This window comes from Haliaeetus albicilla, chromosome Z (assembly GCF_947461875.1).
Source record: "Haliaeetus albicilla chromosome Z, bHalAlb1.1, whole genome shotgun sequence".
Lineage (NCBI taxonomy): Eukaryota > Metazoa > Chordata > Aves > Accipitriformes > Accipitridae > Haliaeetus > Haliaeetus albicilla.
The window spans coordinates 37,305,607-37,321,430 of record NC_091516.1 but is presented as its reverse complement, the minus strand read 5'-3'; the positions used below and the strand labels follow the sequence as shown (position 1 = coordinate 37,321,430).

At 40.7% G+C, this 15,824-nt stretch overlaps 1 protein-coding gene across 2 annotated transcripts in view; it reads left to right on the top strand.

Annotated features, from left to right (window-relative positions):
- ROR2 (receptor tyrosine kinase like orphan receptor 2) overlaps positions 1-3,319 on the top strand; it is a 162,399-nt gene extending 159,080 nt beyond the window's left edge. For both annotated transcript variants that reach the window (XM_069776897.1, XM_069776896.1), the window contains one exon: positions 262-3,319. In XM_069776897.1, coding sequence (XP_069632998.1) covers positions 262-1,704 — 1,443 coding nt within the window. In that variant the 3' untranslated portion in view covers positions 1,705-3,319. The remainder of the gene's footprint in view (positions 1-261) is intronic.
- Positions 3,320-15,824: the final 12,505 nt, after the last annotated feature.

The window sequence follows — 15,824 nt, the reverse complement described above, 5'->3', positions numbered from 1 at the left end:
CTTTGTAAAAATAATTATACTCATCATCTTGCAGCATAATTCAATTTACACTTCTGATAATAGTATAACTCATTTCAAGATTAACTGTAAAATCAATATACTGATGTGAATATACAAAAAACTGGATAGTCATTTTGGCCCAATTTATCTTCCATTTGGAGCATCTACCACTGGGAGCTTTTCTTTAATAAGAGATTCTGTTGTTTAGAAAACATTCTGATCTTTTTTACTGACTTACTTATCTTCTTTGCTATATTTTAGGCTAAACTTAAAGAAATCAATCTGTCCACTGTGCGGTTTATGGAGGAACTAGGAGAAGAGAGATTTGGCAAAGTCTACAAGGGGCATCTTTTTGGTACAGCACCAGGTGAACAGACGCAAGCTGTTGCTATCAAGACACTTAAAGACAAAGCAGAACTGGCTCTTCGGGAAGAATTCAAACATGAGGCAATGATGAGATCACGATTACAGCATCCAAACATTGTTTGTTTGCTGGGAATAGTGACGAAGGAACAACCCATAAGCATGATATTTAGTTATTGTTCCCACAGCGACCTCCATGAGTTCTTGGTGATGAGATCTCCCCATTCAGATGTTGGCAGCACTGACGATGACAAGACAGTAAAATCCACTCTGGAACCAGCAGACTTTTTCCACATTGTGACTCAGATAGCTGCAGGAATGGAATACCTTTCAAGCCACCATGTTGTCCACAAGGACTTGGCCACTAGAAATATACTGGTGTTTGATAAACTGAATGTGAAAATATCTGATTTAGGCCTTTTCAGGGAAGTTTACGCTGCTGATTACTACAAGCTGATGGGAAATTCCCTTCTTCCTATCCGGTGGATGTCCCCTGAGGCTATTATGTATGGCAAGTTTTCTATTGATTCAGATATATGGTCATATGGAGTTGTGTTGTGGGAAGTTTTCAGCTATGGCCTGCAGCCTTACTGTGGTTATTCTAACCAGGATGTCATCGAGATGATCAGGAACCGACAGGTTTTGCCATGTCCTGACGACTGCCCCACATGGATATACACTTTGATGTTGGAGTGTTGGAATGAATTTCCCAACAGAAGACCAAGATTTAAAGATATACACAACAGACTAAGAACATGGGGAAACCTTTCTAATTACAACAGCTCGGCGCAAACCTCTGGGGCAAGCAACACCACACAAACAAGTTCTCTCAGCACAAGCCCTGTTAGCAACGTCAGCAATGCTAGGTACATTGGACCAAAGCAGAAAACTCCAGCTTTCCCTCAACCGCAGTTCATACAAATGAAAGGGCAGATGAGACCGATGGTCCCACCTCCTCAGCTCTACATTCCAGTCAATGGTTACCAGCCAATGCCGGCCTATGGCGCTTACTTGCCAAATTTTTATCCCGTCCAAATTCCAATGCAAATGGCTCCTCAGCAAATGCCTCCCCAGATCATTCCCAAACCAGGCTCTCACCACAGTGGGAGCGGATCCACCAGCACAGGCTACGTAACAACAGCACCTTCCAATGCGTCGGTGGCTGACAGGGCTGCTCTGCTCTCGGAGGGCACAGATGACACACACAATGGAACAGAAGACATCGCCCAGAATCCCGTCCAGGAGGAGGAGGAAGAGGAGGGCTCTGTGCCTGAAACAGAATTGCTGGGTGATAATGACACACTTCAGATGGACGAAGCAGAAATTCAATCAGAAGCCTAAGGAATTTGGCCTCTTACTAAAAAAATCACATCACTTCCATGCATGGAGACTGTAGATCCTTAGGCTTAATAGCAGTGATTTTGATCTGACTAAAAGAAAGAAAACTAAAAAACCTACATCTATGTAAAGTGCAGCAGTAATCATATACGGGGTTTATTGACCATTGCCACCATCAGATTTTGCAAATATGATGGTATAGAATTGCTGGGTTTAATCTTTTTTACTGTCCTACAGTTCTTGAGGGAAGCTGCTTTTCAGTTATGTACTGTTGCTGTGCAACGTATTGCAGAGTAGCATTGCACTTCATGTATATCATGATATGTGAGTGTAATGTTAGTGAATTATGCTTAAACCAATAACACAAAAAGGAATCCAACTATGGTTGCAGAATTGCTCTGAGCATAAAGAAGTGCCCTGGATGTGATGGACAGCTTAGTTTATAGTATTTATCTCTTTGATATAATGGACACGAGATTGTTGTTTGCTTTTTGAGTCTGAAAAAATAACAAGTTGAGAATACTGATCCGTGTTTGTATTACGATAAACAGAAAAGTAAGGAAAATGAACATAAAATTGACTGTGCTGAGTCAGACCACAAGTCTGTCCAGCCCAGTAGCATGTCTCAAAAGGCCATCGATAATGTCTGCCCAGGGAAGACTGCAAGGGCAATTTCCCTTGTAGAATTTCCCCAGGGTATTTCCCCAGCCTCCAGCAATTTGTGGCTTAGGGACTTCCCAAGCCAGAAGTGGAATTTTTTTTCTGTTTAATAGCCCTCGATGGAATTTTCTACCATGAATTTATCCAAATGATTTTGAACCCACATAAACTTATAGCATCCACAACATCCTGTGGAATAACATGAGAGGAGAGAGGATGGCTTGCTTTCATCATTCCCAATGAATGACTGTGACAGAAGCTTCCAAATGAGATCATCTGACTGCATTTGTGGATGAAAGTATTCCTTCTCTGCTATGTATTTTCAGCAGCAAGCAGCCTTAATACACTGTTAACCAAAAATGGGGATATTGTAGGGGATATTGTAGGTGTGCACTAACTTAACAATCCAACTTTAATTGCATATTGGTTATCAGGTATAGAAAAGGGCTCCACATGCATGTTCCTACATTGTAAAAGTGTTGGGTTTTGTGTGGGCTTAGAGACTTACTTGATTTACCACAATTACTGCTGGATTGCATGTGAAACCATGTTTTTTTCCTGCCTCTTTAGTGAAAATGAATCTTTGAACTTTAGAAGACCGAAATAAGCAATACTGTACAAAGTGCTGGTTTTGTGCTTCTATTTGCAGGATGAATCATGTACAGACCTTTAAATGTAATTTATGTTTTACTACATTTTATATACTTTTTTTCATTGAAATATTTGGATTTTTGAATGAATGACTTTATAACTTAACCATTGACAATATTCACACGTGGTGCAGTTTTATTGTATTGCTGTTTCATTTTGTTAAACGTGCAGACAGGTCCATACATTTCATGACCCTTTCTGTAATACAAGCAATACACATTCTCACTGTAGCATTGTAGCCAACACACACTATAGCTATAAGTTGTACATCCAACATGGAGTATTCAATAAAGTGATGCAAAAAGTATGATTAAGTATGTAATCTTTATAGTTCCTACAGCCGCTGTTTTGTTATGGTACTTTGTGGAAATAGAGATGGCCACAGTTCCTTACGTTGCAGGTTTCATACCTAAACTACAACTCTTTATTTTATTACATTGGGATTCACTTGTAAGTTGTGTATCATTGTGATCTACACCCTGTGTTCATGGTATGGCAGCATTACTTGTTTCCAGCATTTCACCTGGATTTGGAAATGCACTGGTAGGAATAAAATATGAAAGCTTTATTACTTTTGTTAATATAATGCAGCTTTGGGTGCTATTACTAAATAAAGGATAAATAAATTAAAAAATGTGAAGTTTATTTACTTTAAGTTCTTTGTTTCTTCTAGGTTTCATGTTCTCAGATTAATGAACTTCATTAATCAGCTGCGTTGGCTTCCTTTGCTAACTTAGTGCCTGAAAAATGGAAAGTAAGTGGTCCATTTACACCACAGTTGCATCAGTCAGAGAAGAGATATAATAAATGAATAAGTGGCAGTCGGTGGAAGCTTCTGTACAGCACTGTCTGAAGTTCAGCCCATTTCTGACAGAGCATTACGACTTTGGGTTCTTTGGGTACAGTTTGGGAAACTCCTAATTCCCTTCTTCAAGCCTCATAAATTCAAGCCTATAAATCACTATAGTCAGAAAAAATAGGACAGACTCCTATACTGACTTTCCCATCCCCACTAAGATGTGGATGCGCTCTCAAAGTGATGCCAGGGTGCTATACAATTCTCTAGGCCAGCCTTGGTGATACACACAGTACCACAGAGGGGTTTTCTCCCCTCTGGTGGTGTGGATGCACTTCCCTGAGCTGTCATGATTGGAGCCATGACAGCATGCAAACACCTCGTCTGCAGCTCAGGTGAGCACTGGTGCACAAGTGGTTACCACTACCAACACGTTAGCGGCTACTGTAAGTCATATGGACTGGCTACTCCCCCGGTGATGCCTGCTGCAAAGACCAAGCCAGAGTCAGGATCTGCCTTTCCTCCTCAAGATTTGGAAGCAAGGCCAAAGAAAAGCAGGGAAAGGATGTGGTGGTAAGTAGATGGGACAAGGTGGTAAGGTGGGAATAGGGGAGGGAAGGGTTGGGGCCCAGGAAAGCCAGCACAATGCTGCTCACCAAGGCATGCAAAGTTACTTCTTCCTGCCAAGGCTAGCAAAGCTGGGGTTTGTCCTGGTGGTAGGACTTTTCTAGGCAACAAATATATGTCTGGATGGCCAGGAGAAGGCAAGGTGTTTTTGAGAAGGCTGTGGGATGTTTCAAAAGTTTTCTCTTGCCCCTTGCTAGTTCCCTACTCTGCTTCAGCCCATACAATCTTCCTAAGAAGACAGGGACTGACCTTGGGAAAAGTGGATAGAGCGCTGGTAGTGTCCACAGCAGCCCACTGATGAGGCAGGAGGCGAGGCAGGAGGCTGTGGCTTACAGAGACTGCCTCTTCCCCATCTCCAGTGAGTGGTATATGACACTGGACCTGGTGCATGCCCTCCCCCCCTGCCCATGTCAATTGGCTTAGCTGTCCTCACTCAAACCTAGCTCTCTGATATGGTGCAGGTGTCTGATCTTGGCTCAGACTGTTGTGAAGAAAGAGCTGTTGGAGAAGGAGGTGGAAGGAACTCTGGTGGCATCAGCCTCTTCTTTTATGTGCAGCCTATGCCTGCAGAGCATGGAAATTCTCATAGGATTCACCTTAGGGCAGGGCAAACTGGCAGGGCTGGAGATCAGCCCAGCATCGGCAAGCCTGAAGGTTGACACTGCCTGTATTCATGAGTCCTGGTGAGGAGGAGGTGAGGAGGGAGAAACTGAAACACAAGGCAGGAGAACTTTGGGTGTAGCACAGTCACAAGGGCCAAGGGAAAGCCTTGACCCATGACAGGGCTTTCTTAGGGTTCATGTGTCCCAGAGCATAAAGAACCAAAGGTCTGTAGGATCCAACAGTGGCTTGGTCAACCGGGCATCTGCCTGTGCCTGAAACAAGTGTCGGTCCCTGTTTGCAAAAGCATGTGGGGTAGATGGGGAACGGATTTGCAATCGCAGAGCAGGGAAGATGAGGGATGGTTTGTAGTGTGAGCGGGGAAACATAAGTGACTCTCGATGTGCACACCTCCTCCACCACGCTAGTGCAGCTTGGCAAGAACACCAATGTGAATCCCGTTCTGATATTGTCCAAGACCGGTTATTGTGGGGTGTTTTCATCTGCTTCACCCATTGGGACTATAAGGAAGACAAAACTATGAACAGTGCAGTATAAACAGCTGTGTAAGAACAGAGGATTCACCCACAGTGCAAACTGATAAGTACAAATAGGCCTTATTATTATCAGCTTTGATAAGCAGCTTCATTCCTTCACCTTCATCTAAATGTCACTACTCACAGTTTCATCTAATGATTTCCCTAAAGGCTGATCCAGAAGGACATGCTCCCTGTGGAGATATGAATCCTTTGCTTCCTGTATCTACCATGGATATGAGCATCACAGTAAGTCAAAAGGAAATTACTTCACAGTAACAGTACCTCAAACTTTTATTAGAGATATGAATTTGGATTTTTCTCACTCATTATCTAAAGAGTTCATTAGATGTCACTTGGTTCTGTGTTCAAAGAAATCATCTCACTTCAGCCATGTGGGAATGCAGGGAGCAGGTCTGATGCTTTCTGGGAGAGAGCTCAGAGACACCTGTTGGAGCACTCCCAAAAGATGTCAGACCTTGAGGTGCTCACCAAAACAAATGCAAGGATGAAACACCCAGCTACAAGCACAGTTATATCTTCAACTAAAGCCACGCTTTAATGTTTTTAAGTCATAGTTTGACCCTGCATAGACAGTAACTCTTTTTCTAGACAGGCAAACTCTACCGCAAACTGTTCTCAAAACCAGCATTTCAATTACTCAAAATATGAAGAAAAAATCCACCAGCAAAGCCATCCTCTATTTGAGGAAAGGGACTAAATTTATATTGTAAGAAACAATGTATGTTCCTGTTCTATAAATAAATCTATGAAATGTTAGTGAAATGGCAGGAATCAAGTTTTGGGGATTTTCTCAGATACTGGGAAAGGGTTATTAGAGGATTAGAAGAGTGGTAGCATACAGCATGAACAATGACATGGCTCAGTGAACAAGGTTTAGTTCTGTCTTATTAGAAAACTGAATTTTGTTCTCATTTTTTCAGAAGTGACCTTGTGTAATCTTTCAGCTTTGCCCAGCTTGCAGTTATGACAAGTTGTTGACTCCTTTGGTCAGCAATATGAGGTCTGAGCAGTCTAGGGACTATCAAGCAATACTAAAAGTACTCAGATGGCAAGATAAACCAAGTCCGTGATGTCCTGGTGAGGCAGATCTTTCTATATACCTAAACATACTGTATGTACTGTGAAAAAATATAGGAGAGTTGGTTCAGCAGAGTTTCCTTTCTAGAAAAACGCTGTAAAAACATTTTGCACCTAATATTCCTGTCTTGCCCTACATTTGATATTGAAGAGTTGTAGTGTCTGGACTCTATAGCCACTGCTCCTCCTTGACAGATACATGGTGGGGGTTCCTAACACTGCGTTCCCACTGCAGAAGACTGGGCCCCCTGGTTTGCTCTGTGACCTCAAGTAGAAGGCAACCCCTGCATGTGCATGTGTGTATGCATGCCTGTTTTCAGAAGAAAAAATATCCTGGAATATAAGGCAATAGCTCTGTGTTGTGTCAAATGAGATGTGTGTGCACGTGCATGCACATACACATGCACGTACACGCATACACATGTACGTACACATACGTGCATCCAGACATGAAACAGCAAGGGGCAATGCATATTCAGATAATTGCAGTTCGTTAGAGGGGGTTTTTCTCTTTGCCCTCTCTGTGATGTGCAGATGCTCCAGGGCTGTGTGAGGTCTTTTGCAGCTCTGAATCCAAACGCAGTTCCGCCTCATGCGGAGTGAAGTCCTTCCCTGGCACTGCTTCCAGTCGGTCACAGTGCTCCGGTCTGTGCCAGGAGAAGACTTGTGGGGTGAGCCCGGCACAAGCGATCCCCCGGCAGGACCCATGGGGCACTGCCCACCCGGAGGACTTGCAGAAGGGACTGTCACTGTCACAGTTACACTCCCGCTCTCCCTCCGACACCTGTGCTGAGGGTCTCGGCACTCTCCCTGACCCGGGCCCCGTCCAGTTGCTTTAAATGTAAAAACATGGCTCTAAATCTTAGCTGAATACTGCAAGATTGCACAAGCAGGGGGAAGTAATATAACTGAGGTTATGGCAGGAGCTGGAAATAGTATGGGGTTCACAGGGCTGTAAATCTCCAGGAGAGTCGGAATTTAAAATAATATGATACTGAGGGAACACAGAATCTGATGTAACTACTTCTCATTTCTATTGATCTGAAAGAGGAACTTTACTTTATCTCAATTACAGTGTACCTGATGGTTTAACTGTCCTTTTTAAGACCTGTGTCTAAAACTGGAAATAGCCCATCTGTTCAGTAGGTTCTTTTGTTAACTCTAGAAGTGGTGGAATTAAGGGGGAAAAGTTAGATTAAAATTACTGTATTCATTTAATTGAATATTTGTTTCCATACACCAAGTGATAAATAATCATCAGGGAGATTTACAGAAAGTGCTTTTGTTGCAACATATTTTATATTTGTTACTGAAGAAGATATTTTTTGTAGGAGCCACCCTCCACATAGACTTCTTGCAAATTTCTTTTCAAACTACCGAAGTAGTCACTGGAGATGTTGGAATCTGTTGTAATTTTGATTCGTAACAATCAGTTTTAACAATCTTATGAGGAAATCCAACTCTAATTCTTCGTCTGCTTTAGAGGTAACTGTTTGATATACTCCACCATTCACAAATGAAAGGAATTCCTTTCAGAACCACAAAAGACGTTGTAATTAACAGATGGGATGGTGGGTAGGAAAACAGGCAGCAAACTAAAGAAGTAATTGACCACATAGGGACTGTCTTGAAGTCATTTAAAAACAAAAACATTTCAGGTGCATAGCATTAATTTAATTTAGATGTAATATGATTTCAGCTGAGGCTGATTATTTCCAAATGTAGTCTGAGGTTTTACAGCTATGGTAAAGATCTTTGTCTCTCTCTGTTTTTAATCCTATGAATATGTTTTTTCATAACTTGATATGGTTTGCCATTTAATTACTTTCATATCAGATTTGAATTAAATATATATCTGAGATGTAACCTGAAATGATGGGAGAAATATTTTGTAAAAAGCTAATAGCTGTGTGCTTTTCATACCAAGGAGGGGATGTTGTGTTCCAGCTTTTTCCCACTGTCTTTTTTCCACACTAAATGCGTGTCTCCACCGTGTATCTTTCTGTTCCCGGCTCAGTTAGGTGATCATTTTGGTACAAATTATACGGGAAGCATTTCAAATTATACATAGTTAACACTGAGAGAACTGGGAATAAAGAATCTGTTTCTGTATGTATGAAGCAAAGGTATTTCATGCTGTCTTTGCTTCCTCTGTTCCTGGTTCCTTTAATATATTCCTCGCCCTTGCCCTCCGTTAGATATTTCTCAGAGGACAACCACAGCATTCACTAATGTATTTCCTCTACTTGAAATACTGTTCTCTAAAGACAGACTAAAAGACACAGTTTGTATATTTATAAATAGATAGGTTTACAAATGAACTCAGTCTTGACATGTTGAAAAGCATGCAGCGGTAAAAGTGTGAGGATTTTGTTCACTAACTTGCAAACCCAAACGTTCCCAAACAAAAGGTTGCATGGAAGCAAGGTCGTTGGTTTTCAGTGCAAGTTCGCTGCTGACTTTGCTGTAGCCTGCACTTTTGCATCCTACAAAACACAAGTGCTGGCTTTTTATCAACATTTTGCAATATCTTTGCTTATAATTAATGAATATTTTTGTAATTTCTTTACCCATTATGTTATCCAGGTATCTGACGTAAGCAGTTCAACTCTTAACAGTTCTCTGCTGTTGGCATCTGTTAAGGCTGCTTTTGTGGAAAGAGCTACTCCACATTAAAAGAAACAAATCCACCCAGACCAATGGAGAATTCACTTCCAAAACAGGCAGGGTACTCTAAGCTCAAGCTTCTTCCTAGCTCTGGGACACGCAGCAGAGAATGGTGTGAGTTGTCCTTACCTGCCTCAACCTCAAGCCGGTCATTTTGGCTGACTCCGTGTTGGAGGTGTGTTGTAGTTTAACCCCAGCCAGCAACTAAGCACCATGCAACTGCTCTCTCATTCCACTCCCACCCCTCAGTGGGATGGGGGAGAGAACAGGAAAAAAATTATAACTCGTTGATTGAGATAGGAATGGTTTAATAGAACAGAAAGGAAGAAACTAGTAATGATAATAATAATAATAATAATAATAATAATATAACAATAATAACAATGAGAGGATTGGAATATACAAGTGATGCACAATGCGATTGCTCACCACCTGCCGACTGATGCCCAGTTAGTGTCTGAGCAGCGATTCCCCCCAGGCCAAGTCCCCCCAGTTTATATACTGGGCATGATGACACATGGTATGGAATACCCCTTTGGCCAGTTTGGGTCGGCTGTCCTGGCTGTGTCCCCTCCCAACCCCTTGTGCCCCTCCAGCCTTCTTGCTGGCTGGGTGTGAGAAGCTGAAAAATCCCTGACTTTGTATAAACATTACTTAGCAACAACTGAAAACATCAGTGTGTTATCAACATTATTCTCATACTGAACCCAAAACATAACACTATACCAGCTACTAGAAAGAAAATTAACTCTACCCCAGCTGAAACCAGGACAAGGTGTTAAGCCACTGACTTAGCACTGGAGGAGGTCAGGGAATTGGCATCACTTATCAGGCAGGAGCCTCGTGCTGAAAGCCAGTGCTGAACTGCTGAAGGTGGTAGTCTTCTAAACTGCTCTAAGTAGATCCAAAACTATGGGTCTAGTTAGGCTGAGTATTTTTCCTAACTCTGTTTGTCTAAGGATTGGGGTTAATTCTGGACTGAATGCCCACCTCTGTCATTGGCACCATGTAGGACCCACTGTAAATTATGCAGGTTTCTGTTGTTTCTTCTCCTGTAAACTACAAAATTGCTGGTGCTTCATACAGGTATTGTGAGGGGAAATTCATGAGGTACAAGGGAATTCATACTGCAGACAAGCTTAGTACCCTCATGATAGATTATGCTTCATGCTAGATACAGCACAAAGGCATTATAAAAAGGCATCTTCTGCTCCCCAGAAGATTATTGTATTAAGTGGCTGTGGGGTTTGGTGCAGGCTATCTGACTATAGACATACTGTGTGCAGATGTAGCACTTCTGTGGGGGACGTTGGTCTGAAATGAATAAGTACATCTTATAATGACAAATGGTCTTGAGGCCTGAACCGAAGCCCATTGAAGTCATTGGGAAAAACTCTTCAGCTTCAAAGGGTTTTGGATTAAGGCCATAAGCAACGTTCATCTTGTTCTTTTAGATAAACACTCCCCAACTTGTAATCACGCTGTTATTAAAGCACGGTTTAAAAAAATCTTTTTTTTTTCTTTAATAGCTTCTATAACACAGAGCGAACATTGTATTCTTTTCTGAATAACTTAAAAAGCCTGTGATTTTTTTCTTTTTTTTTAATGTGGCAGTGTGACATTATAACACCTTAAATTGTTCTGTGCATACCAAAAAGTATTCATGGTACATACTGTAATTTCTTGTAATCATTTTGTTCACTAGCCGATGCCCTTGGGAGAAATATTTGCCAAAATAACATGCAAGAAAACCTCTTTTTTTTCTTTGTGGCTTTGCTTGGAAATCAGCGTACATATTTGCAATAATCTGATTTTAATAAGTGGGAGTTAATATACCTACTTTGTTCATGCATTTTTAAGCATGCTAACATATGAGGGGCTTTTGGGGAGAGGGGGGTGGAGAGTTGGGATCTTGCCACTTTGGAAGGGGTCCACCTCCAGCCCTAGGGGAGAGAGTGAGACCAGAACAAGATTTTATTCTGCCCCATGGCAGCATTTACTGAAAACAGCCAACATCTCAGTGGGAATCTGAGGGCCAGGGAGCTTGGGGGCAAGACTGGGGCCACATCCCATCTGAGTCCCCCCTGGCGAGCCCAGTCCATTCCTTGCTGGCTCTGGGGTCTTTATTCCCTTCTTCCAAGGGGTTGATACTTGGGATCTGTCCCAGGGCACTCAGCACAGCAAGGCCACTGCGGCAACTCCACATGGCTGTAGGGAAGGCGGTGGTGGACATTAACAGCTGCCCAGGACCACAGCCAGGCATAGTGGTGGGTGGTGGGTACAGCCCTCATCATGAAGGCTGGTGAGATTTCACCTGGCCCTCTCCAGAAAAAGCACCAACAATAAGAAGGCACCCGTCTTTGTCTTGTCAGGGATCTGTTCTGACAGCAGGTTAATGGCAATAGGCTTTCAGGAGGGGTTGTTAGTGCTTCCTCTCTCCAAGAGGGAAGCACAGCCCTGCAGAACTCCTTCCGCTGCTCCAGGACTTCTGCTTCTGGCCGACTCCTGAAAGCAGGGAGACACACCGTAGTGAGGGAACAAAAAGCTTTTTCGTGTCCCAGAAGGCATTTTATGCAAGTCTAGTGCAGGTTTTAGATTAATTGATTTTTTATGAAAAAAAATTATAAAAATCAATTTACATGTTCTTTATGTGGATTTAATACACAAGGTTTATTATGCTAGTCTTTAATGCAGCAATTTGGTAATAAAGTAACTTCCACATTTATCAAGTTGTTTTGCTTTCACCTGCAGTTTTTCAAGACACTGTTATCAATGTGTTGTGTACATGCTTTCACCTAGTATTTCTCCCTGAATGATATTTCTGTGAATACTGTGTTGCAGGTCAAGATTTTATATTTCTGCTAAACATTGCAATGTCATGGCAAAATAATTAAGGTGCAATATTTTCCTGAGAAAGTCCTTAGTTTGCATTGTTCTGAGGAAATGCTAGACCTGATTCTTCAAGGGTTTTTCACAGAAATTCCACTAAAGCCAGAATAATTTTAAACTTGACCTTGAAGTGAATTGCACATACTTTAAATTCTTATTTGTTTAGATTCCTGCTGTACACACATGCATGTGAATACCTTTGTATTCTTACAGGGGCTGAGCAGACTGTTGGATGAATACATACTTGCAAAACTGGCCAATATTACCCAGTGTTTTAGAAGCTGTATTAAACAAACTGACCCTCCTTCTCACATACCACAGTCAAATACAATGCTGTTTCAGCAAAGGGTGCGCTTTCAGCACTTTCAAAAAGGGATTTTAAAAATAATACTTAAAAAAAAAAAAATTAAAAATAAAGCAATGTCCCAGGAAATGTTAAAGGAGAAGAGTAAGCAGGAAGTGCCACTGTTTCCAGGGTGGAATAAAGTGAGGTACTGGCAAAGAATTTCTTGTGTTTTGGGCAGTAGTTTGACATTTGATCTGGCATTATAAATTCTTAGAAATTAAGGAGATTGTAAATCATGAACTTGGTCTTTTGCTTTTATATATCATACCCTCTCTTTCTGTTGTAGTTTTCTGCACTGATGTTGATTTGAAGGTACAAATTCACCCAGCTCATTTAAGAACCAACCTCAGGAGAATTTTTCTTTTCTATTATGTTGTTTTGCTTATGCCATGGTCCCATCCCCACAAGGAGATCCCAGCCCCATTTGAAAGAGCAAGTGAGAAGCAGCAGTGAACCGAGCTGATAAGCTCTGCCATACCTGTGCTGGTTTTGCTGAACTCAGGGAGAGACACCATATCACCAGTTCTTTGGAGTGAATCTTGACTGTCAAAAGGTTTGGCATTTCTGGTCAGCTAGATATAATTTGAAAATCTTCCACTTTTGAAAGCTGACTTTCCTTTAAAATAGAACATAGTAGAGAGAAACTAGGCTGATTCACTTTATTGCAATTCAAGTTCCAGCTAGTGGTGAAAATCAAATTTAAAAAGTCAGTGTAAAACTGGCTTGCTTTTGGTCTCTGACCTCAGTGTCTTCTTTGTCTTGACATTCAATTATCATAGTAGAAAAAAAAAGGAGGGATTTGAACAGCAGTACTTCAAAATACATCTTTTCTAAGGGCCCACAATTGTTAAAACATCCTACATTTCAGGCCTACAAATTTCCAAGTTGTATAAAAGTCTTGTTAGGTAACAGGAGTGAGATTTTCAGTTTATGCTAAACACGAAAAAAGTTAGCATATCAGAAATAAAATAACGCTAAAAGATGTGACAGAAAGCTCTTTCAAGAGAGTAGGATTTTCTGTTTAATGAGTTACTCTTACTGCACCACCAAACCCATGTGTAGGTCTCACTTTACAAGAAAAAGGGTATGGAAGGAGATTCCTTTTTATGTTTGACATTTAGTCTTTGCTTTTCTTTTCTGTATAAGCCCAGATCTGGTAAGACTTGTAAGTATATATTTAACATAAAGCACAAAAATAATTCTTGGGGCTAATGCAACTAATGCTGAACATAGACCTCAAAAATGAGAGCAGTAATGAGAGAGTACAATGTCCTAAGAGTCACGTTTAAAAAATTCATTTTCTCCGTTACCTTGGAGTACTACTGAATATGTATTACTGGATATTGCTGCCAGTGCAGAAACTATGTCTCATTAAAGATAATGGCGATGCTTTCTTGGACTTCCCTGCTTATGGTGCCATAGGTGGCAGCACAGGCGGTTGGTCACAAAAGCAGACTTGGGGAAACAGAGATGTGCAGTTAGAGGCAGCAACAGCCCCTTTAACAACATTTTAGTTTTCTGCCAAAATCACTAGAGGATGTGGACAAGATGTATTTCAGCCATAAGCATAGCTTTGACCTGTGATTTCTATGTGGAGAGGGTAGGCATTTTGCCTATTAGATGAAGTAAGTGTGTGGGTGTCTAAATAATTACTTCTGAAAAGTGGAGATGCAGCTGAGGGAACAAGAGAAAAGTTTCACTGAAACTACTTTCCGTGGAAATACAGAGATGTTTTGAATATTGTTATATGTCTGCAATAGGTAGATTTTTGCAAGTATACTTGCAATAGGACAGTGTCAAGTAACCACAAAACAATGAAAATGTGATTATAGAAATCATGAATCACAGAAAGACTTCTAAGAAATACGCCAGCTCTTTTCGCAAATGTGAGATGGGACAGGAGAGATATGTAATGAGATGTTTTATTGTACTTTAGAAATTCAGTTTGCATATGTGCTTTCATATCATTGAGAACTTACAAACTTGTGCTTTACTGTGTTCCATAACAGGATAAAACCACGAATACAGTAGTACATCAGCATGCCTTGATTTACCAGTAGGCCCTCAATAAATTTTCTAATAGGCCAAAGTTTGTGCATTTACATTACTAGTAATTCTGAGCCCAGGCACTGTTGTTAAAAAAAAAAATTAAAAAATTGTTATTTGTATGTTGTCAGTTAATTTCACAATCGTAAAAAAAGACCACTCGAAACTGCTAGGTTTTAATAAAACGAAGGGCACTGAATGAGGCAGATGCTTTTTGGAATATCCCAGAGAGTTGTGATAGTGAGACAGATTTGCCCATATGCTGCATTTCACACTTTCTCAAAGGTTTTTATTGATTTCATTAAAGTGTTGTATGAGCATAGCATTGCCAATAGCAGAGTATTAAGATGTGTTACCCATGATGGCACTGTAGCTATGACTTTATTTGGAATCTTTTGTTATGTAACAAAACATCTTGCGTTGACAACCTTATGGAAAACTAGGTAATTGAGTTGGTCGTTTACTGCCTAGTTTATCTCCTTTAAAATGAAGCTCTGTGCTTGGGTAATACATTTATTTGAGCAGTAATTTTGATTTACCAAGACACCAGTCTTCCAAGCTTCCACCTTTGCACCTTGTCTCTCATGCTAGTGACAGTGCTCCTGTTATTGCAGTTGGCACTTTGGTATATGTTCGCCTTTATTCCTGCTTATATAAATTTCATTTGCAGTTACACACATATTTTGTAATCCACATATAATTTATTACACTTGATGTTTCTTCTGCAGTTTTTCTTTTATCTCCAATAGATTTACTTATAAGGCATTGTTTTACCATTTGCTTCTGTTTAAGTAAGGAATTTGTGTTTCTGCATCTTGGTGATATATTTTTTCTTTAGTGACAAAGGACCATTCTGTTAAGCAGTTTCAGTACAGATGGCAAGTATAACTAGAAGACAATGAAAACATAACCCAAAGGATATACAGAGAAAACAATAGCTATATCCTTATGCAGCTTATGTCTGTAGTTTTTATTATTTATAAATTGTAGTACACTTACAGCATTGTCAGATTCACTTGTACATCTTGGTTTAGATCTGCCTTGTTGCTGAAATACTGCGGAATAAGTGGAACATGCTGCTCCTTCTTATATATTCACATACATTTTAGTTTTAGAAAAGGTTACTTGTAACTCCATGTTACTGAACTACATTTACATCAGAGGTGTGTGATGCTCCATTTTTTCAGCATAATAATTAAATACC